The sequence below is a fragment of the Corvus kubaryi genome, unplaced genomic scaffold (genome assembly GCF_017639235.1).
Source record: "Corvus kubaryi isolate FWS band 111438036 unplaced genomic scaffold, C.kubaryi_AGA036_p1.0 37398, whole genome shotgun sequence".
Lineage (NCBI taxonomy): Eukaryota > Metazoa > Chordata > Aves > Passeriformes > Corvidae > Corvus > Corvus kubaryi.
Window position 1 is genome coordinate 41,423,321 of NW_024581137.1, and position 24,115 is coordinate 41,447,435.

Consider the following 24,115-nt stretch of genomic DNA (forward strand, 5'->3'; position numbering starts at 1 on the left):
ATGCAATGCCTGTGCTTTTCAGAGGAGTAGTGGTAAACTCAGACTACCTGAACTATTATCTATAGCTATAGAAACATAATAAATGGAGTTGCAGATTTTTTATTGTTGTTTAACAAACATGTTCATCTCTCCAGAGCTGCTCAGACAGCAAGGGATCAAGCATCTGACTGTTTATAGACAGTTTACACAAATTCATGCAGTCAGCATTATAGGGCACTTACTGTGCTGTAAGGACAGTATAAGGGACAGAAAGGATCAAATTCAACACCAGTCACTTGAAATTTTGACACAGAAAAGAACCTTATGCATCATATATGTTGTACTGCATAAGTAAAACTGTGCAAAATGTAAAGCTTGCTCCACTCTTATGATGCACATTTTAAGTGGAACTTAGGAGAAAAAGTATTTTTTCTTCTCTGTCATGGCCAAAACCACACAAAAATCACAGACAGCTGATCAGATTAGCTTCTTGAAATATTCATTAATGGGTGTCTGAAAAATATTGCATGTCACAAGTAGAAAAATAACATTTTATATTCTGCAGTCCACTAAGTCATCACTCCCAGGACTACACCTGAGAAAAGGACACTGGATTGGTGGAACACTCTCTGTGCCTGTCTGCAGTTTAGACAGCGTCTGTAATTATTTTGCTTTTTAAAAAAGCCCCCAAATAAATGTCATTGTAATACCTGACTATAAAGGGTTCTATATCTGCTTACTTGCTTTCTGCTTTCCATAGACCTGCGGAGATTTTTCTTTACATCCAAGGTCTCTGGTGGAAAAAGACTGTGGTAGTCCAGCCAAGAGTGCCAGAGCTACGGGTACCCTACAGAGCTATTCCTTCTCACCACCGTCTTCAGAGGATGACCCTTGCCTTCCCAGTGTTCTCTTTTCTCTGTAGTTTGCTCCTCCTTATGAGACTATCCACTGCAGCACCCATACCCGGGTGCTATTAATGGAGCCTTGGTGGCTGAGGAGTAGTTAAAATACTTCATGTGGGATATGAGTGAATTGCCTTCATGCCTGAAGTTTGTCTTCCTTTCATTCATTTTGTGCTTACTTTTCTTACCTATTTTTTTCCCCTGTGTGGATGATGCAGAACTTCATGATGAAAGAGGAGTATTGAAAGAATGAAAAGGACTTATCTGTGCCTTGACCATATGCACAGGATTCTGTCAGTTATGGACTGTGTTTATGTCTCCTGGCATATCCAATCTGCTCTTGCTTCCTACCTATTTCCTCTTCATTCCAGGATTTCATTCAAACCATCATAAAGGGCTGAATTTCTGTAAGGGATATCTTCTCTTTCATAAAGCTTTAAGCTCTCTGTATTTTTGATGTGTTAGAGCACTTCTAAAGGTTATTCTTTTATTAAGAGGTGGTCATTTGAAAATGATGATTGAAAAAGCTAGAGAAGGCTGCAGTTATGCTAAAGCAAATTAGCAACTAACATTTGAAACTAACATTTTCTTCAGAGTAAAATGTCAGTGTAGTGTTATAAATTGTTTCTCTCCCTCCCCTTTTTATAGTGGCAATAAAGACTAAGCCAGTCATAGTTTCACTAACTTAATTTCAGGAGAGATTTTAAAATTTGGACACTTTTCTCTTTTATCAAAAAAACTACTAATGCTATGAATTTCACAAAAGATAATTTTGTGCACATTTTAAAATGCATTAAGAACCTCATATGAAATAACTGCAAATGTGGAAAGCAGTATTCACATTACTTAACAATGAAGTAATAATAGCAATGATCTGCTGTGATTTATAGCTAATGGATATTCTTTTAAGAACATATTGAGCCTAAATTCTTATTTGATTTGATTAAAAGATCAGAACAAAAGCGAAAAAAAGCTTTGAACCAAGATTGTGTGAATTTTAGCTCTTTTAGTCATTACAGCCAACTTGTGCAGCACCAGGAACAGCCAAATCACAGAACACTTTGCTAGAGTTTAGCAATAATTTAAATGTGGCATAAATATATAAATTTTTTATTCTTCTGTGAATAGCTAATAAATAGATAAAGGTAACATTCTGCAAAAAAAAAAGTATTTGTCATGCGTTGCATGGGCAGCTGTTCACAGTTGATTGTTCTGTCTGGAATTGCTTAGTGATTAACATATCTCATCAGGATAAAGTACCCAGGCCTGCCATCACAGTTGGCACCAATTGGAAATCTTAGCAACAATCTTGGCAAACATTTCAAACATTAAAGGCTGTGTTTACACACCAGTGCCCCCCCCGTTGCTTTGTTCTTCTGAAGGTGCACCCTTTGGTCTGTGCAGTTACCTAAGTGTGCCTGGGCTCCTATAACCCAAGTGTAGTTGTCAAAAGGCATCCTGAGGACAGAACAACACCAGGTAAGGGATAGTGATGATGTACCTACACTGGTTTAGAAAAACCATAACCTTCATATAGTTCAATGTTTACATACACTGTAATAGTAGGCCACAGACCTGTGTACTCAGGCAGACCAGGACTTTGAAGGTCTTGTAACCAAAGCCAAATATGAGACGTATAAATGATAAAATAATAAAGAAAATTAACTTTGCCCTTACTTACAGTATTTCTGGGTTTGTGGCAGAATAAGGTATTTAGATTCTACATCTGTATATGCTTTTATCTTTAAGAAAGTTTTTGCTATGGTTTAATTTTTGAAATTTTGACAAAAAGGAAATAAAATAGACCTGAAGGGGTTTTTTCTGACTTAGGCTTTTTTCTAAAGACTTGGAACTGAGATTAAATTTTTATGGCTGAGTAGTAAATCTCTGAAACAGGATTTCCTGATATAAATGACAGCTCTACTTTAATTATAGCATCTTCCGGGCAGGTATTATATTACAGCAGGACCCTTAACAGACTCTCCTTTTTAAGACCATATTCAAAAGTAACAGGACTTGCCATAATTACAGACTACTTTCTGTTGGAGGGATTCACTTGTCTTTGAATGAATGACTAGGTACCTTTTGCATGGTTTATTTTCCCAGCAAGAATGTCTTCAGATCTGTGTGAAATGTTTTAAAATGGGTCTCAATATATTGAATGTAAAGCTTCTTCTGTACTATGCAACTATTTCAGAAATCATATATGGAGAAATAAAGCACTGGTACATTCTTCTAAGAAAGCTTTAACATCTGCAAAATTAACTTGTCACTAATTTTGCATGCTTCAGTTACTAGAAAATGTAGCTCTCTGAAGCACCAAGCTTTTTATTTTTTATTATTACATTACATACCTATCTGTGACTTGCATCTGAAATTGTTTTCATCACTGATCTTGTTCTTTTGGTGCCTATACATTTATTTCACATTTCATGCTGAAAATGTTATGCCATCTGGTTACTTGCGTAATTTTGTAAAGAGAAAACTTCATTAATTTGCAGTTTTAACTTCTGCACCTGCAACTTCCATTTACTGGTGTTGCAGTTGTTGCCTGTCAGTAGTTTAGAAAGAGTCTGCTGAAGTAGAAATATTTCTGTATACATGCCTTTCTCTCTTTAGATAATTTCAGGCCAAAGTTTGGGAGAGGATTTGGTGAGGCTGAGAAAACATCACATCCTGAACCGTACAGCATCAACTCCCAATTTTTCCTGGTTCACATATGAGGGATCCTCTCCCCTCCCTGGTTCTTTATGTGCAAATGTAAACTAGAACTCCATGGTTGCCCAAAAAAGGAAATTTCAAGCTTTGCAAATGCTTTGTTTGGATTAATAACATCTATAGTCACGTTTCTTTTATCCCGGAGGGCACAAACATTGCTGAAGTTAATAGTGGTATCATAACCTATTTAATATGCTATGGTAAAAATGCCTTCTGTTAGCTAACTCTTAACAAATTCTTGTTGTCATATTTCAGCAGTAATTTATTTTCTAGGCAGGAAAGAGGAGAGGTTAATTTTGAACCTAAAAGGACAGTGTTTTAAGCAGGGTATGGAAAGCGTATGGTTTTCTAAAAATACTACTTGTTTACATATATGTGATTATTCAAAATCATAGACTGCACTGTTGGTCCCTTAATATTAATTTCCTCTGCATGAGGCTGTGACAGTTTATTCATTGACCCAAAGCACTAGAAGACTTCCTACAGCATTTTATGAAAACCTGACAAACTGAACTGCTTTTTGCTTAATGGTGTGTTACATCAATATGATGTCTCTACCTAGCTGAAGTTGGCTATCTGAAATCTAAGGGAAAAGGGGCTGGGCTTGTTTTGGACTTTGTGTTTGGGTTTTTTTTTTTATTTTTTTATTTTTTTTTTTTTTGTTTATTTTTGGTTTTGTGGGTTTGTTTTGGGTTTTTTTAAAGTAGTTCAAAAGAGTAACTTGGGGTTTCAAAAAGCCTGAGAGCTGATGAAAGACTTGCTCCCTGGGGAGCTTCATTAAGAACCTGTGATGGAGAGGGAGGGATTGGCAGGAAGAGACCTGCCCCACAGTTGGGAGGAGCCCAGGCCTCCAGGGCAGCGGGGCTGGGGAGAGAGGAGCTGTGCAGTTGGGATGTGGGTGATGGGGAGCTGGCAGCAACCCTGGGCTGCACGCTCATGGCTGTTCCAGCCTAGAGTGCACTGCTTTACTGTGTCTACATCCAGCCTGAAACAGTCAGCTAAGCAACCTCAGCTTATGTTCTGGAATGGTTTATTTCAGGGTTTGGGGGGATTTTGGGGTGGTTTTTTTGATGTTTTGGTTTTTGGGGGATTGGTGGCTTTTATTAAGGGTTTGATGCTCATAGCTGGAATCACCAGCTTCACATCTCAGAGCCTTTAAAACAAACAAACAAACTGGACTTTTTTTTTTTGGGAACACTCTGCCAGTCTGCAGGAAGCTAAAACAGACAAATTACCAGAGAGGAAGCAAATGCTCCCAGAAATGGAAGTCAGGCATGGGAAAATTTAATTGCTGGGACTTTGGAGAAAGGTTGTACATCTACCATTGGACAGATTTAAAGATATTTAAGCTTCCAGATTATAAATAGCCACTGAATAAATTTAATAATACAGAATGACAAAATTCTGGAGGGTGGGAAGGCACTTCTGGAAATTGTCTAGTCCACCCCCAGGTCAGGCAGACTCAGCTGCAGCAGGCAGGTCAGGGCTGTGCCTGGTTGGGTGCTGCTTATCTCCAAGGATGGAGACTTCATTACCTCCCCGGCTAGCTTGTGCCAGTGTCTGACCACCTTCACTCTATAAAAGGCCTAAAGTTCGTTCTTTCCCCTGGTTTCAATTTGCACTCATTGTCTCTGGTCCTTCGCTGGGCAGCACTGAGAACAGCCCACTCCCTCCCTTTATCCCCACATCAGATGTTCATGCACATGTAAGATGCCTCCTGCAGGCTGAGCAGGCACAGCTCTCTCAGCCTCTCCACACGTGACACCGTGCCATCAGGCACTGAGATATTACTGAAAATGGTCATCTTTGACTGGAGTATTCCAGGAATTTCCCATGTTTGAGGAACATATTTGACTCGCCCCATTTCTGCAGGGCGGTATCTCTGCTGTGAGACAAAGAGCTTCTTTCTTGTCAAAACCAGGATGTTGCTGCTGTCTTTCAGTGGAGAAGTGTCACCTTGGCATCCAAATGGCCAACTTAGGGCCTTTCCTGTCAAAAGCTGATGGATAGAGCTCCCTTTCCCCATCTTTTTTGCTATGTTGCTCGAGAGAGCCTTAGGAAAATCTTGAATTCACTATGTCCTTGCTTTGCTTAGAAATTAAATTATTTTAAGTTTACAGGTAACATGACCATCTAGTTAGATTCTCCTTCACAGATGAGGCCATTCTTTCTATGAGCAACCTGTGATAAGGGTGCTTAGTTTGGGTGAATGTGTAATGTACAGAAATCTCAGTTGGATTTTGCTTTAGCAGTAGTGATTCAAAAACTGAAATACTATTTTTGTAGTCACTCAGGACTGGATTTTATTTCACAATTGTTCTGTGTTTGGCAGAATTAAAATACGTCTTTGTAGTGTCAGAGGCATTATTGGCACTGCTCAAAAACTCTTCTTAAGCATACAGCACTTGTGTCTGCTTACACAATGAGAAATCATAATGGAAGATATTAAAAACTACTATTGGTCAAGCAGTCCAAGATCTTGAGAGGGAATGACAGTACTTCTTAGGCTCAGTACAACTGACCTCTCACATACATACTGGCTTTCAGATTTTCTCTTCCTTCTTCACTCATTCTTTACTCCAGTTACATGATTAACTCTCCATTCATCATCTTGTTTCACCCCTGTTTGTGTTCTTCATTGTCTTCTGCATGACCTGCTGTGCCTGAGCACTGCTAATGAGCTGAGTTACACTCATGCCTGTCAGGTTCCTCCTTGTGAGTAGAAATCTTCCCACTCAAGAGTTCCTTCTGTATTGACAAGATAATATGCAGAATAATATCACAGCAAGGCTTACTGTATTGAACGTAATCTGGCCCATTCTTGATGGGACAACAAAGCAATAGACACCATGCTTTATAGAGAAGGCATAAACAATTATCTATCTATTTAATGTGGGATTCTTGGAAAAAAAATGGAAATAACTTGCAAAAATGTTTTACTGCGTTGTACAGTTGCCATCTCTGGAAACAAGGAATGGCTGTAATAATTTAGTCATGTTTTGCTTTCTTTTTGCTTGTTAAGCATTTTTCCTAAATATCTATTAGTACTTTAGCTTATGTAATATTGATTTGCTTATGTTCATTCTAGTTTTGAAATAAAGTGGACCCTCATAATCTGTTAGAGATGCAGCATTCTGTTTGCTTAGGATATTGAGAAATACATTTTAAAATTCAGCATGAAGATTTTACTGTAACTGTAGCTGTGATGTTTTCTTTTGTTTGCCCTGTGTTGTTTTTCTTTAGAAGTTCTTTCCAAAATTATGGTGAATGGAATTTTATTTTCATGTGATCAAATGCTCTTTGTCTTGGCAGCATTCACAAGCACAGAGCTGGCAGAGAAAGTTAGGCAGGATTTGCCTGGGCATTTTCAAAGAAGAGCACCCAGGAACTGAGATTTGAAATAATGTAGCCTGAGGTCAGGAACTTTTTCTTTAGAGAGTCAGTAAAGAACATGATTGTCTGTAGTGTGCAAGAAGCCAGGGATTTTCTAGATATATATATATAGCAGTGAAATAGGAAAGTATAATGGTCTGTATTCTGTGCAGTGTTGCTTCCTAAACAACGCCAGTTAATAATAAGGGATTTGGACCATTTTTCAAAGAGAGATGATATTTGCTGTCAATCCTTCCTTTCTTTTGGTGAGTCAGATAATACAGTGCTAGGAGAATATGCATCATTTAATCCAATTTAAGCTTGCACTGTGCTTAAAGACAAATGTGTTCTTGACATCAGGCATTTACCATATAGCACTGAAACAGTGTGATTTTGGCGCACTGTGAAGAAATCTGCTGAAACAAGAAAGTGTTTGTTTGAGAGAGAGGGTTGGGAGAGGAATGCGGGAGGGTCCCACATGCAGAGGTAAACCCTGCGCCTGGGTGGTTTTTCACGTTATACCTGCATAGGTGGAGCATTCCCCTCATGCCAGGGTGCTCTCAGTGCACACCAGGAGCTCAGGACAGTCCCTGGAAGAGCATCTGCTCCCCACAGCGTGGTTGGGACTCAGCACTGGGACAGAGTCATCTGTTTTACCCCAGCACACATTTGCATTCCACAGGTCTGGGAAACTGCGTGACCACCCAACGCTTGGTGTTTAAAACTGATCGGGCTGGCAGCACAGCACTTCACATCCAGCTGCGCTGCACACACAAACTCCCCAGCCTCTGTGCTGGAAAGTGAGCTGCGAAGGATTTTTTTAGGAATTGCTTTCGGAGCAGGTACATTCCTGCACAGGCAGGATGTCCAAACCCTCTCGGTTGGCTCGACCTGTGTCGGCTAGTACAGCTCCTAGATCGCCTTTGTCCAGGAAAGAAGATTTTAACAGCCGATCACGAAAAATTAGGCTAGGTGAAAAGATTTTGAGAGCTGGCAGCGAAGGAAACCTGGTTAAACAGCATCAGCAAGAGCAGGTGGAAATCACAGAAGGGCTTGTGCCACGGAGGGCTCCTTTCCTGAAAGGTAACTGGTTATTTCATGCTGCAAAAAAAAAAAAAAAAAAAGCATTTGCAATCTTTGTGCTTTTAATAAACCCCAAACATCAATTATGGTATAATAGGGGTATATGTGTGTATGTGTGTGTGTACTGTTTCTAAATGACAGATTCTTGTACATAAAGCATTTGTTTTGAAAATAAAAGGGCTCAAAACATTTTTGTTGTTCAGTTTTGGCTGGGTGCTGTATACAAGCTAAAAATGTTTAGCTGCCAAAGTGGTAAATCACAATCTTTTACAGTCTAAATGTGCCACTGTATTGTGAAGCTTTATTTGAAATAATGATTTGAAATTATTAGCAAGTGTGAGAAAGATTAAATAGAGAAAAACAAAGAGAAAATAGACATCAGTGCAGGCACAGAATCTTTCAACCCTGCAAGTAAAACTCTTCTTCGTGGGTCCTAACAAGGCAGCTGTGACTATTTCTTGCATAAAAACTAAACAGATCAAGTGTATTTGGAAAGGCTTATATGCTTTCAGAATGCAAACAAATGTGGAGGATAATATAAGATTACAATCTACTTTCACTGATCTGTTGAGCAATGGGCTGCAGAAGCATTGCCTCTTTTTAACTTAGTTTTTGTGACAGTACTCCTTAGAACTGAATTTAAAAGTAGCCATTTAATCCGCATGGTGTAAAATGGGAGTAAGTTGTCATTCTATCAGGAAATAAAAGTAGTAGTATTCTAATTGTACTCTTCATGAAGTTTATATTTAAATATGAACAAGAAGCAGAATCCTTTCAATACAGAATAGAAATGTCCCTCCATCCTAAATCCACAGGAAAAAGAGGTGTAGATTATAGACCTTTGTAACTTGAAACTGTACTTTCATTTCACACACATGGTATCCAAGGTCACAGTTTTTATTCCCACCTGAATAAGGTTTAAAAGAATTTTTTTTTCCTGCAGTATGACTTTTATTATTTCACAAAGAAGGAAAAAGTGATGACACCTAGTCTTACTCAGGGAGATGGATGATCTGTTTGTTTCTACAAAGGAAACTGGGTTTGAAGCACTTTATTAATGGCAGAAGAGAGCAAATAGAAAAGCTGGAGGTGGGAGGGCTTAAATTTCTGGTCTCACTCACAGAACATCTTGCTTATTTAGCAATGTAATGTGAAAACTCATTTTTGATCTTGAGATGTATTGCAAGAAAGTTTATTCCAAAAAAACCAGATGTACAATTCTTTTTGCCCTGGTAACCAGTATTTATTGAATTTATATTAAAAGATGTTTCATAGACAAGTTTTTAAAATTTGAAAACTTTCACAGAAAATCCTGCAACAGTATGTTTTTCACCAAGCTAAAGTTTTTTAAATGGCAGTTTGTGTTCTCTCATTTATTGAGAAAAGGAAATCATGTGGGATATACAGAACAGAAAGTGTGTCCTTTTAAGGGATGTGATTTTTATGGCACTCTCAATTCCTTTATCACCTTACTCACTTTTTCAAGGTGTTCTTGGGCTATGTAATGCTTTGCAACTTAAAGCAAGGGTTGCAGTCACTCCTTAGAGTTTTGGGTGAAATTTCTCTAAAACAGAAATCTAGTGTCTATCAGTAGTGCTGCAACATGGCATGTGCTTTTAGTATTTATAGCTTACACTTACTGTCTTTTTGAGCATGAGTTAAACCCTGTTAAGTACTGGCTTTCTGCACTGGGATGGTTGTTTTACTTTAGGCAAGATGTTACTGTGAGTTGTTTTTGTAAGAGATGTTGAAGAACAAATATTGATATTTCTGAAGGGAGCATACTATAAGGGTGATGGAAATGCAGAGTGTGGTTTTTTCCCTCTGGAAATGGGACTGACCGGATGACCCCCAATAAAGTCCAAACATTGGCCAAAGTGATTTGAAAGATGTTTTGTGAGAAGCTGGTACAGACCTGGATGGTGGAAGGGCACCAGATATGGCAGAAGCCAAAAGAAGCAGTGAAGGGTGTAGAGGCCACAAGGCAGTGCCCTGGGGCAAGGCTGAGTAATACAAGAGAGCACGAGCAGCAGCCAAGGGTGTTTCTGTGGTCTTGAAGTGGTAAAGAGGAAAAGTGGAAGAGGTGGCAGAGGGCAGGGATAGCCTGAATGAGATGGCTGAAGTAGGAAGATGAAGTGAGGGGAGGCAGAAAGTTCCTGTGGGAAGAAGACGGGCTTGGAGGAGAAAAAGAAGGCAAAGGAGGATTGGCTTTTAGGTGGGTCAAAGGGGCAGGAATGGAGAAGTGGGAGAAGGAGGCTCTGTTAGGTGGGGAGTGGAGTCCTGAACAACCTCACATGGAAGAGGGATTTGACCAAATTTCATTCTTTGTTGTGTAATGTCAGTGAAACCCCATGGCTGTGTGTGCGCGCTATACCTTAAAATCCTGGTCTGTGCACAGAAGATCAAGCTGGGTTGTCTGGATTATTTTGTACTGGTGAACTTCACATGTCTTCACGTGAAGCAACATTACACTATTTCTGGTTTCTTTGAAAGTTTTAAATTAATAACAAAGAGATAACATGCTTGAGTGGTGCTAACAGACTACAATCCAGCAAAGCTCAGTGCTTAACAGATAGGAAATACAAAATTTTGGCTATAATTTTAATAGGACTGTAAAGCATGATGACTCATTTTAATTACATTATATGTTGGGGGGGCAGGGGGGTTCTACAGAATTCTTGCCCTGTTTTGTGCAAGATGAGTTGTGCTTAACTGAGAAGTTGGGTTCAATTAGCAGGGGGGCAGCTCATGGCAGAGACAACAGTAGTCGTTGTAGGTACTGCCATTAAAGGTCAGAGTGGAACTCTGCCTCTGCCACTGAGGTCTGTGTGGCGTAGACAGACATACTGCTTCAACTTTCACTAGGGAATGCTGGCTGTATGGATTGGTTTTTTTTGGTTTAGTTGTTGGATGTGCAAATCTGAGACTATGGGTTCTGATTTGCAGAGCTGAAACCACGTAACAGTAACTGAAGTCAGTGTCAGCTGCAATTTTATTGCATGAAATACTGTCTAATGCAAAGGACTCAAGAAGGTCATCTCGTACTTACCTGTTACTCTTCATCTGAATTTAATGGACAACTTTGACCATAATTTCTCTAGATGCCAGGTTCATCTTGCTAAAAGAAGAAGGAAGTAGAAGAATAAGATTCTTATTTTATAATTAGGAATACTTTGACCCAGGCTACAAAATTTGTTGCTTGGTCTTCAGATAAAGACCTGACAAGTGTGCAGTACAGGAACCCCAAGTCCACATCCAGAATAGCCAAGATGAATAATTTGCTTCCATGCGTATGAAATGAGTCCTGTTGATTTTGTGAGGAGAACAAGGCGATGGCCATATGAAGGATGGGATGGGGTTGTGAGTAAGGAAAGTCTGTAATGCAATGCATGTGCACAGGGAGTGGGAAACAGGGTTGCAGAGACAGTCTGAGTTTTCTCACTCCCCATCTGGAAATTTCTTTGTAAACTGAACGTCATTTTAGGATTTGCTGGTTTAAAGAAAAAAAATGAAGATAGGTAAACCTTTCTTTTTTAATTTTCACTTTCGTGACTGAATCAATTAAAATAGGATTTTTTCTCCTCTGGGATGTGTTACTGATTAGAGAAATTTATGAATTTCTGTTACCCATACTTTCCTCCAAGAAAAGCAGAGAATATACTAATGTCTGCCTTTTCAGTTTCCTTTCTCTGTGCCCTTTTATTGAGTTTTGATATTTGCTTTAATATTTGCCTTCACATCGTTTCACTTTGCTTTATTTTTCACTCCATTTTCTCCATTACAGTTTCCTCCCTGGTTTCTCCTCTGCACTTTACTTTGCAGTTCATGGTGCTTGGAATGCAAGGCCAATACTTTTAGACTAAACCTTTTGGTGTCTCATATTCAGTTGGATCCAAAACTAGACAAAACCTGTTTGTTCCATCTCCGGTTATTAAATGGGGGCCAGAGGACTTTGGGGATATAGTGGGATTCATATCTACAGCCTCTTCATGCAAAGCAAGCAATAATAGCACCATAGAAAGTGGAAGTAATTACATTTTCCCTATTTTGTTTTTATGACAAACTCCAAAGACTATACAACCCATATGTGTATTATTAATTACCTCCAAGAACATTATGGTTTTCAAATAGATATAGAATAATGGCCAAAGTTTGGAAATTATTCTTTCTGACGTTCGAGTAATATCTATGGAATGTTTAAGGCCAAGAACTTTATTTGTCAGGAACTTCCATCTCACAGCATTTCCTGACAGGGATGTACCTACAAATACAGAACACATGTCAGAGTAGGGGTTTGCCGTCCAAGGAAGTTCATTATTAAAAGAATAGCAAAGCAAAGAATGTTTGTATTTAGCCTACAGTATTTTTGTTTCCTCTGCAACTGTTTTAGATTCATCAGGGCAGAGAACACAGATCCTGTAAATACAGTACTTGTATATACAAATGTTCATTATCTCACAAATTTAATGCTAGCTCTCTTCTTAACTACCAGTACATTTTTTTTTCAATTTGAAATGCAGCATTTTTACTGTGATCTTAAAAAAAAAAAAATCAGAAATTTTATTGTCTTTTAGAGTAGTCTGAAAAACTATAGTGAAACTAGGGTTGATATCAGATGTACAACATAATACAGTTAGTGGCTCAGAATTTTGAGCTTGAGACTCATAGCTTTGGTGACCTAAAGGGACTCTATTATTTAATTTTACTATATTAATATTGGAAATAGAGAAATAACATGGGCTGTTAGATTACAAAATAATTCTAGATTAGATATCCAAGCTGGAGAAGAATATTATTAAGATAACTCTTGGAATTATATAGTTGCAGTGTAGAAACAGAGATCAGGTATGAGACAGTGGACATTCTTTCAATTGCCTACATGAACATTTATTTCTATAGCTGCTCAAGTATGACTTCATCTGGAGGGTTAACAAGGCAGCTGAACATGCCTCCTTCCACTTAAGATTATGCAGTATAAAAACTGGAGTTATGGTTATTGAAAACTGAATGTCTGGACATTTGTTTAGGTAATGAATGATTGGCCTACCTATGTTCTTATTTGCCCTGAGATCATGACTCAAGCATAAAGTATACTTTAGCTACTTTTTAAAGCATGATTTCTTACAAAAATTGGTCATGTCAGAAATACCTGGCAGGCTTTCTTTCATTGGTAACCTTTTACCCATTACCTGAATTTGTGCAATTATGATGGAGAGGTAAGGGTCTCAAAAATACTGCATTTCTGTGATATACTGTATACACTGTAGCTTTGTAGGATACTCTGTTCTGTACCTGACAATTTGCTGGCTGGGTGGAGAAGGAAGACCTGACTGATAACTGTGTTCAGCAAAAAGCTGCAGTGTGTGCTCAACTCTTCTTGCACATCAGAGAGTTCACATGTGGGTGACACCTCATAAAAACCATACCCCAGGGACAAGCTCAGGCTGGAGCTCACAGCTCCCATAATTCACTAGAGAAGAAAATTCAGACTGTGGATGAGATTGCATGAATTCTGATGGAAACATTTTGAAATTGAATGTATACTGCAGCCTAAGTATAATTCAGTTTACCAAGTCAGTAGTCAATCCCAAATAAAAAATAATAGAAGAAAAAGCTGCTTTGGAAACCAAGTTACAGTAGTTGCATGGCTTACAGAACTATTTTTCAATTGCAAAAAGTATTTTTTTAATTTTAAAAAGGCGCTTTAAAATTTTTCCTCTGGGACCTGGCAGGAAAAGAAGGAGAGCTCTATACATCCCCTTGGGAAGCTCAGAATCTTCTGTTTGTTTTACTATAAGGGCATAAGGGAAGAACAAAAACTTCACCAATTCTCTCCACAGCTCTAAAAAAGCTTAAACAATATAGATAAGGGAATTTTGGAGAGGTTACAATTTTTGGGGAAAATAAGTATAATTTTTTGAAGGTTAATTTTTCCTTAAATGGTCTTTCTGAAATCTGTCAGAAGTTTTGAAGTTTAGATTAAATTAAGCAAATGAATAGATGGCACGGATTGTGGGTATTTAAATGTTCCTCATTAGGTTCTTGTTCCATAAAGCAATTTATCAATATCACTTTGACATGTTTAGGACGTAGGTATATATTTCATACTGAGTATATAACTTCTCATGTATATACAAAATTTACAGCAGTGTAAGAATGTCACCTAAGTGGCATGACTTAATTGGAACCATAGTACTTCAGTATTAGACATTTCAGTACGTGTCAGTCAAACAGTAACATGCAAATCTGTACTAATTTTGCAAAATTTGAATGAGAAGGCTCAGAAATGTTAGTCCTACTGTCAAAATCCCCTCAAGCCTGGCTGTTACTGTGTAAAAGGATTTTTTTCTATCCAGAATTGACCCTATTAATATAGGATGCATAATTTTTGAGTGTCCCCTTTTATCAAAACAAGAGCTAGTGTTTTGAATTGAAAGCATGACTTTCAGATTTATCCATTTATTTAATGCTGTGGATATTCTAGTAGATTAAAAAGTTACTTGTGAGTTCTGTTTTAGTTTATTTGTATGATGTCAAGACAGGAGCTGGTCTACAGTTGAGAGGTTTTTGACTGAAAGTGGAAAGAACATCGCTGAAATATGATAAAAAGAAATTGCAATGATCATGTATTTAACATTCTTTGTACTTGATAAGCTTGTGTATCTTTTCTTTTTTGGTGGATGGACTCTAGTATCCTTCTAGGCTGAAATTCAACTCCTTTCTCTACCTGTTGTTATTCTTATCTGCTAATTAAGTGATGAGACGGATCGAACTTTCTTTAATTTTCAAGTTAGCTCACATCATCCTCTGCAATGGGATTTTTCAAAGCTGGACATGGTGCTCCAATCACTGAGTACAGTGGAAGGATTATGTTACAATTATTGCAGATAAATGTTTATAAATCCTTTTCTTTTTAAAAAGAAATCTTTTCTTGCACAATGGCATGGTAATGTTTTAAGCTTCTGATTAACTCTAGAGCCATTTTTGCTGTTAATCATCTTTTAACTTTAGGCATTGAGGGTTTCCCCCTGACCCAGAAAGACAATCATTCTAGCTGATCTTAATTCCTAAATCCTTTCTAGTATTACAAGTCTAGACACAACATCAGCTCTTTCCAAATATTCTGGTATTTCACCCATCCTGAGTGAATTCAGGTAACTATTAAGAACACAGAAATTTTTGTCTGTTAGTTCTTGTAGTGCCCCAGCATGAAATTCGTAAGATCCCAGCACACTGTCTGGTTTCATTCCTTTTCTTTTTAGATTTTCTTGCTGGTATTAATTATGGAAGACATGTGGTCACAGCTGACCCTCTTCTTGAAGTCTGATATGAGAAAGGCATTCAAAATTATGCTTTCCCCACCCCATTTGTTAAAAACTGTCTTTTCCGATTGAGTAATGGATCCATCTTTTCTTTGCCCTTCCTCTGACTAGTAAGGCATTTATGCAATAAGTAGTCACCCAGGCCTGCTGTTCATTTTAAGGAAAGGGAAAACATTCAGGACCTAGTCATGAGCCAGTTATGCTGCTTAAAAAAAAAAAGGCAAACTGCAAATACAAGAAAAATCAAAATATCTGGAATGCACAACTAGCTGGCTGAACATATCCAGGGTATTAGTATCCAGACATTTAAGAACAGGCAAAGTTGTACTATTTTTGGGAAATACATTTTATGATGGCCATCTCCTGATGACATAGGCTGAGGTTGTGTCCTGGCCTAGAGAAAGTTTATCTTGAGCCTCTTACTTTGAGTTTGTGAGCATGCTAAGGTCCTTGCTGCAGCTTCAACATATGAGTAGCTCCCTGAGCAGTGAAAAATTTGGAGACATCTCCTCAGCCTTCTATCTTCCAATACTCAGATTCGTCTGCAGCATCTAGATGTGACATAGATAGACTTCTTGTCTAGACTAATTGTTTGAAATTAAACTTTTTAAGGACCTCTTGTTAGAACACGGGAAAAGAGGTTTAGGCAGAGAAGGTGTAAGTGCAGCCCTGCTGTCTGAGGTGCAGGCACTGCCTGGCTAACAAGCAAGCTTCAGAGGCAACCGTGCCTGGCTGCATCTTGGCTGTCACCTTGCAAGAGCCTGAGCTGGCAGTCAGGACCTGGAATGTGTATTCCTTCTTTTGAGGCTGCAGATTTATCTTCTGGCAATGATATTCTGCCTGTCTGAAGATGGTCCCTCTCTCCCCATACCCATATGGTTGCCAGTGCCAGGTGATTATGACCTCTTTCTCTCTCAAATATCAATTTCATTAGGGCAGAGGATAAATACTAAGCATATCACTAGTGAGGGTGATGAGATAGCACCTAAAGGGGTTAAAATTAATCCAGCAGTTTGAGGCCAAAGTCTAGCTTCCTTTAAACACATTTTATGCTGACCTATAAGTTATTGTTTTGTGGCACAGATTTCTCAATGAAGCCTTGAGTGCATGATAAATGACCTCATTCACATGCTGGACATTCCAGTCAGTGTTAAAATCATGCACTCAGTTCATGAACTAGCCATGTCAACTCACGTTACACTTGGCCATTTTCCAGCCTGCACATCTCACTGTGCAGTTTGCTTCTCCTACTGAGCTTGTGCACACTGTAATTATCTGAGGCTCATCCACCACCTTTCTGTGTTTCCCATTGTTATACAGTGCATGCACTTACAGGATTCAGTTTATCTTCGTGCTGAATTACGTCTCATATTACCATTTGATTGCAGTTCAGGTAAACTATGTTTCCTATTCTTCATGCTTGAATAACTGAAGTATCACTTTGAATGCCTTCTTGACCTCAGTGGAACTAACTGACCTCTTCCTTTGCAGGGCTCTATAGCTCAGAGTGTTCTGCAGTGGTTTGCATGCTCCACGGCTGGGCAAGAGCCTTTGTGTGGGGCAAAGCTGCAGCTTTTGGGCCAGACTACTAACATGAAAAGCTATCTCTACACAGCCTCAGAAGTCCTTCAGGATCAAGCAAACGGTTTAAATTGTACTTTAAGTTGTAAACCTTTAATGACAGTTAAAATAGGTCATCCTGGAACCAGAGCATCGTTTGTAATGCTTATGCAAGTGTGCGTGTGTACCTCTACACGAGTCATCCACCTGCAGCTCACAGGGAAGCTGCTGGGAGACACAGTGGTGGTAGTTATTGCTGAGTAAATACCAGACTGAAGTTAGCTGCTGAGGAGATAGTTTTAAGTAGGAAAGAAGTGTAGCTAGAATCTACTTGCTGACAACTAACTGTTGGTTTATAGTGCATTGTTTAGTTGGTTTTTTTTAATATCATCAAGCTGATGTGTATCATTGCATGTAAAGTAAATAGAGGTGCAAACAATACTTGTGCCAAGAAACCTAATTCTGTATTTTTAGAGGAGTTAAGAGGCTTATCAACCATACAATATTTCTCCATGAAAGATACCTCTGTTCAAATGCCGCTATGTCCTAATATAATTAAAAGCAGAGCAAAGAGTAGCTTAACTTACATAAATATTTTGTTTGTTTTCCACATTCTTACAAACTAGTCTTTGCTAGAAAATTGTGATGCAGTTCTAGAGACTCATTGTAATTAACCCACTGCAATGTTTGTCTTCATAACTGGTGAAATTAGGGAACAGTGATATTTAGCATCAGAGGAGCTGCTGCTAGTTAGCTGGATGGTTTGTAGCAGAGAAAACAATTCCTTCCTGCTTGACTGGCAAGTTATTTTAACAGAATGTAAATTAAAGATTTCAGTGGTGTTCCTAGTTGCATGAAATCCCCTTGGGTGCCTTACTGCCATGACCTCCTTGGACATTAATGCTGCTGTTACTGCTTGTTCTGGGGGTGTTAGGAGTTGCTGTCTTATCCAGGATGCCATGGAGCTCCTCCCTGAGATCATCTAGGAGCTTCATTTAGCAATATCCTCCTGTTTCAAGGACTGAATACCAGTGGCAATAGCCTTGATCTCTCCTTTTACTTATGTGCTAAATCTAAACTATGCATCCAGAGATAAAAATGGTGGCCTGTAGTCATCTTCTGTATTTAGTAATTCCTGTTCAGCCTTGAATGAAAACTGTAATTTTTCAAGTCAAAAATGGACTGCCGTTTAATTTCTTTTTTAGTCAGCTAATCACTGCAAATGCAGAAAATCATGTTATGTCAAAAGAAGGAAATTTCCACCAGTACAAAGCCAAAAGCTTTAGGAGGAAAATGTGTGAGGCTCCAGGCTGCTTCCCTGGTGCATGGTACAGAACATTGCTCCATCACAGCTGACCCATAAAAATCCACAGAGGTGATCTACAGTAGCTGTTTAATAATAATTTCTCTGTTTTCCTCTCAATAGTAACACAGGAGTTAAATTTTGAATGGCAAGTTACAACTAAAAGCACTGATTTTTCTTTAGTATCTTTTTGGTCTGTAAGCACAAGTCTTATTGCAGATGACAGGATAGAGATTTTTCCAAACCCTCTGTGAAAATATTGGTAGAAAACAGCAGGTGCAGCCTTAATTTTCAGTCTTCATCACGGCATGTTTAAGCTCACAGTCCTAGCACCAGTTGGTTTTTATCTTCCTCAAAAAGTTCTGTAAAGCTTATCAGTACATTGACTCAAGCCACGTTCCTGACAGTTGGAGTTGTTCTGCACCACTCAATAGCATGCAACAGCTCATATCTTTATATCCTGTAGAACATGTATCTATTTATTACCTATAATAATTCTGATAAAACGTCATCTCTCAAGCAGAAGTCTTGTCATGTTAAATGTTTGAAAGCCAAATCCATTATTTACTGACCATTTTCAAATGATGCTGATAGGATGTGTGGCTGATGAGCTCAGGCATTCAGTAGTTTGTCAGACACTGTTCTGGAGAGATACGAGAGGAAGTTTGCCCAAGTGTCCTTATCTCTCCAGGAGGCACATTGTATTCTGTAGCAGTAAGGAAATGCAGCCAGCTGATGGTACTAGATATTCTCCCATCATTAAAAAAGCTAACATATGAGATGAAAGATCCTGTAGATTGTGACAGAACTATTTCTAAAGAGAGTTGCATAACCCTCTAAAAAGGTTCTAAGTAAATTTGTTTATGATTTTCATCTGTATGTTTGCTTAAAGGACATTAAGAGCAGGTATAGCTCCATTTACAGTTTGAATAATTTTCTATTAATATGTTTGCTGTAGCTGCCATGAAGAGACGTGATGAAGTAGCCACTGCCTGACCTGTGGGCAGTGTCAGTGTGGAAGGGGAGTCTGCTCATTGCCAGGACTGAGGATCCCTGATCCTCAAAAAAGATTTTTTTTAAAAAAATATGTGCTTTGGTACATGGAAATACAGACCAACCAGTGTGGATGGAACAGTCAGGACTCCCTTACCTCAGCCATGCCACGGGGTGCCTTTTGGGGCAGGGGTTGCTTGGTGGATTAAAAGTGCTGTAAAGGAAGGGGATGAGGTGTGTATTAGGAGTTACTTTAGAAGCTGAATTCTGAACAAGTCAGAATTCATGGCAAAATCTGTGTCTTCACCATAATGATATATGGTTAAAATATGTGAAGCCCTCGTAAAGGATTCTGTATGTTTTAAATGAAAGGTGATATACATACAGACAACATTACTGATATTCTCAATGGAGAAACTGAATAAACATCTGATAACACTTGTGTTGAGGATGATAAAATACTGTATCTCTTTTAAATTACCACAAAATCACTTCTACAGGAGTTGATGTAAGTACTGTTTTAGTCTTCAGTGATTTTCAAAAGAATACATTCAGTAACTTCAAAACACAAGTATTTCAGCTTTAATTTTCTGATTAGATGCTTCCAAGGATTGAAAGAAGTAGGTTTGAGCTCTGAGCTTTTCTGTTTTACTTTCTTAGTTCAATGAAACTGGACTTATATAGACTTGGGGTAACCAAAGCAAGCACGGTTGCCACTTATTATATTATGTGATCTTTGCACAGCCAAGCCTTGTAAAATCATCAGCATGTTTAAGTCTCTTGGTAGCTACACAAGATATTTATACACTTTCTCAGAAGGGAAGTGCTGTGAAACTGTCAGAGCTCTTCTGAATTTCCAAAAGAGTAAAAAACCCCAAACAACCAAAGAAAATAGTGGGTTTGGATGATGCAATCAATATGAATTGCATCCTATCTGCATTGGTACTAAACATTGCCATAAATATTTTTAATTATCACATGATTTTGCTCAATCAAAGTGATGTGTATTCAGCAGTTCTATTGAGTAGTCACAGTCAATACGTGGATTTCAGTTCTTTGATGTGTCTTGATATGTGAGACAACCAGCTATAAGGAGGGGAAGAAGAGTGACTTGCACTAGCAAATTTAACTGGTCACTCATCTATTCACTCAGTATGCAGGCTACAGAATTCTTAGGCTTTGTTTGATAGCAAACAAGATTTATGGTTTCTCCTAGCCTTAAGAAAATTCCTGTACAGTAGGAGTAATGCAATTCCTTATTTATCTGTCTAGTTTTGCTCTCACCTTCAGCTATCTATAAGAGCTGGGACACCCTTCATCTGTCATTAGCAGGCAGCCTGAGCACCCTGCTGCTGTGTGTAATTAGCCCTGTTGCAGCCCTCTGGACAGGTTAGGAGCTGGGGAGCACATTTCCTCAGCCAGGTACCTTCTGATGGCTGCACACTCCCGTTTCACCAGCCAAGGGATGCAAGGATGTGGCCCTGTCTGTGTCCTGTGGGCAGCAGGGAGTTATATGTGCAGCCTGTCCAGCTTGCCACAGTCTCATCTGAGGAACTGATGATCTGCATGGCTGAGCTATGATGAGGACACTAATGCTTTATGGGATGTGGCTGCCGAGCAGGTGTGTACGTAATGATAGTAAATAACATTGACCAGCAACATATCAGCATGCTCAAAGTGTCACAATAATATAACACACTCTGGCTTAGCATGTATTTACTGTCTCTAACATCAGGTTTAAAATTTGTAGTTAGGTTGATCTAATAGTATGGTTGTATATTATGAAAGACTTCATCTTAATATAGTAATGTAAGCATTACCTTTAAAATGTTCTGTTATTTCTTCCACCTTCTTTCCAGTACTTTTGACTCCAAAGAAAGCCTTTTTAACTGTTTTTGCAGTTTATAAAGAAATGTGTCCACTTATTAAATCCAGATATGCCATTTGTTAAAGGAATTGCATCCTGTGAGACACCCTGGAGAATGTTCCTTTCATCTTTTAAAAACTGCTTCAGCTAAATCAAATGGGTATTCAGCCTCCCTGAGTTCACTTTAGTGAGTGTTGTAATGCTGACTTTAAAATAAATGGGTATTTGGAAGAAGCATGTTTCTCCTGCTGTGCCGAAGTTCTGGTATTTTCAGTATGGTACAAGCTGCCTTATAAATGTTTTATCTGGACAATTGAGCATAATGCATCTAAAGACAACTCTTCTGGTGTAATGATAGTCTTCTCATTATAAATTATGGGGAAAGGAGATAGGTGAAAGCTTTGGGATCATACAGCTAATTCCATCTGGTAAAGTCTAGACTGCATTGAAGGGGTAGTTTGAGATCTGGGTTACTTTATGACAATACTGATAGATGACTGTAATTGGACTCAGAGACACTAAAATGAGAACAAGAAGTAAAGAGGTTAAGAATTTTTGTCTGGGCTGTGAATCTGTCTGGTGTTATTCTTAATGCATTAAAATAGTATGTATTGTATATTAATAGACCATTTTTTTAAAATTATTCAGTGTTGTTCTCTCCTGTCGTCGGCATTTTAGGTGCATTAAATTACAAAAGGAAATTGAAAAAAAACCCTGTGAGCACAGGAATCCAAGTGAGTTCCTGCATGTCAGACGGATATCTAATAAAAATTAAAGCACATGTTGAGTTTAGATTGTGATCATTATTGATTAACTGCAGAGACCAGATGGGGACACCAAAGGGGATCTGGAGAGTAAAAAGTTTGCTGCATGTGAGGGCATGAGACACTTGAACCTGAAAAGAAACAGGAGAGGAATGAGGAAAGTTCTTACTAACCCTATTTTGAGTGAAGAATGACTGTGAGACTCATGTTGGAGTGGATCAACAAGGACCGCAAAAAGATGGAGAATGACACAGGTGAGAGCTGAGATGATCTCTGGTAGATCTGTTCAGTAGATAATCCCTAGAGAAGATTTGGAAAGGAAGAAAGTTTTAGGCAGTTTCATTATTGTATGTCAGTAACAAAATAAGGTCATTGTCAGTGGGTGGACAATATGCAGCTTCCTCATTTTGTGGGATTGATGGGAATAGTTTTAAACTGATGAAATGGGATACAGGAGAAAGTGCAAGAGAGACCCATGTGATGCCTGTACAAGCCTTGAGGGCACAGAGAAATTAAAACTGGACAAATGAGACTACAAAAGTGGAAAAGGAACAATATTATGAGGCGATAGCTAGCAAGAGAAAACTAGTTCCGTTGTTGGTAAAAATTTTGACATGAAGATTTAGTTATGGAATAATCCCATCTCATCTGGCTGTGAGTTTGGGTGAGGTCAGAGTGAATCATGGAAGCGTTGTTGCATCAGTGTAAGGATCCAGGCAGGTGCATGGAAGCCTATCTATGCCAAAGGGAGAAGAGGTGTTATCCAAAAAATGGCAATGTGTCCAGGAAGGCTTGTATTGGCAAGTGGAATCAGTTCGGTGTCTGTGCACATTAAGGGTATAAAACTTTGAGATAGGGAAGATGGGATTAAAATAGAACCTCCATAAATAAAGAAAAAAAAAAAAGGAAGAAAAACTAAGAGAAGAGCTCTACTGAGGTAGTGTTGCAGTAATCCAAAGGTGGGTGGGAACAAGGACAGGGAGAGAATGACTCAGAAACTGACATAGGTCTGTAAGGTTTCCAGTGGACAAATATTTGAGAAGTTGCAGGAGGCAGTTAATGAATCTGGAATAGAAAGTGCAGGGACTACTATATAAGGCAGGCATGAATGTCATCCTTAGCCCAAGGTTCAAAAAAACTGCTAGAACTAATAAAAATATATAATTGAGATACATTGTAAAACAGTTTCCCATATTTCATTGTATAAATAATCATCCTAAAAATAGTATTAAGCATAAGCAAGGAATCTGAAAGTAATGGAAAGAGGATTGGCCTATGCAGAGAACTGTACCATAAAATCAGAAAATATGAGAATGAATTGTAAATGTCTAAGAATCCACTTAACAGAGATGAAACTATTTTTCTAAAAATAAAAATTGCAAAAAGCAAAGAAGACTGGAAATGCAGTCAGTGAAAAAATAAAAGAGAATTTTGACATTAGTGGTGATATAGGTGGATGAGTTTTAGATGTAATAGGTAGCATTCTTCATATTTTAATGATTCTATCAAAGACAGAACAAATGCAGGACATCTAATAGGCATGATTATGCAGAAATGGAAATTCTTACCTCCAGGGGGAAGCAAAACTTAAATTATGTAATTGTTTCAATCAGAAGAGACCATATAATCCACATCCAAGAACTTGCATAATATTTCAATTCCAAAAGCAAGTAATTTTAATAAATATATCACATCAGTTGGTATTACTTGGGGAAATAAATGAAAAATAGTACTTAAATTGGAAAAAAAATTACTCCATTAAAGAGCATTATTGTAATCTCAATAGTATGTAAAATCTTCCTTAAAAAAAAAAAAAAAAAGGAAAGAATAAGCAAATGACACACAACATAAGTGAGTGAAGACAGTGTAGGATCTCCACAAGGAGGTCATGCCTGATTAAGCTGATACCTCTAGCTGAAAAAATATCTAAGCTAATTCTCTAAACAAAAGAAGTAATGATATATCCACATGGGCTTCAGTAAAATACTGTATTTGTCATCTGCTGTGTAGAGATTTGTTAACATAGGAATTATGAATGAGTTGTAGGAGAGAAAAGAGAATGAAAACATTAACTAGAAGCAAAATTGGAGCTGGAGGATGGGTTGGAGGTCACCAAAGGGTTTCCCAAGGACCTGACTATGGGATCAGTCTTAGGAAATGTTTCTGTTACCAGTTGTACCACAAAAGCAATGAGAGGGGGAAAAAAGTCTTGGTGACACACGCTACCAGAAGGATTATGCTGAAGGCTGGAG

At 38.3% G+C, this 24,115-nt stretch overlaps 1 protein-coding gene across 12 annotated transcripts in view; it reads left to right on the plus strand.

Annotated features, from left to right (window-relative positions):
- Nucleotides 1-24,115, plus strand: part of KIAA1217 (KIAA1217 ortholog) — a 364,764-nt gene that overhangs the window by 126,732 nt on the left and 213,917 nt on the right. The window contains exon 1 of one of the 12 annotated variants that reach the window (XM_042042929.1): nt 7,709-8,054. The exons of 2 other annotated variants lie outside the window; for them this stretch is intronic. In XM_042042929.1, the coding sequence (XP_041898863.1) occupies nt 7,835-8,054 (220 nt within the window). In that variant the 5' untranslated portion in view covers nt 7,709-7,834. Of the gene's footprint in view, nt 1-7,708; nt 8,055-24,115 lie in introns of those variants that run through there. 9 more of the 12 variants (XM_042042938.1, XM_042042931.1, XM_042042932.1 and 6 more) reach the window with 9 other exon arrangements.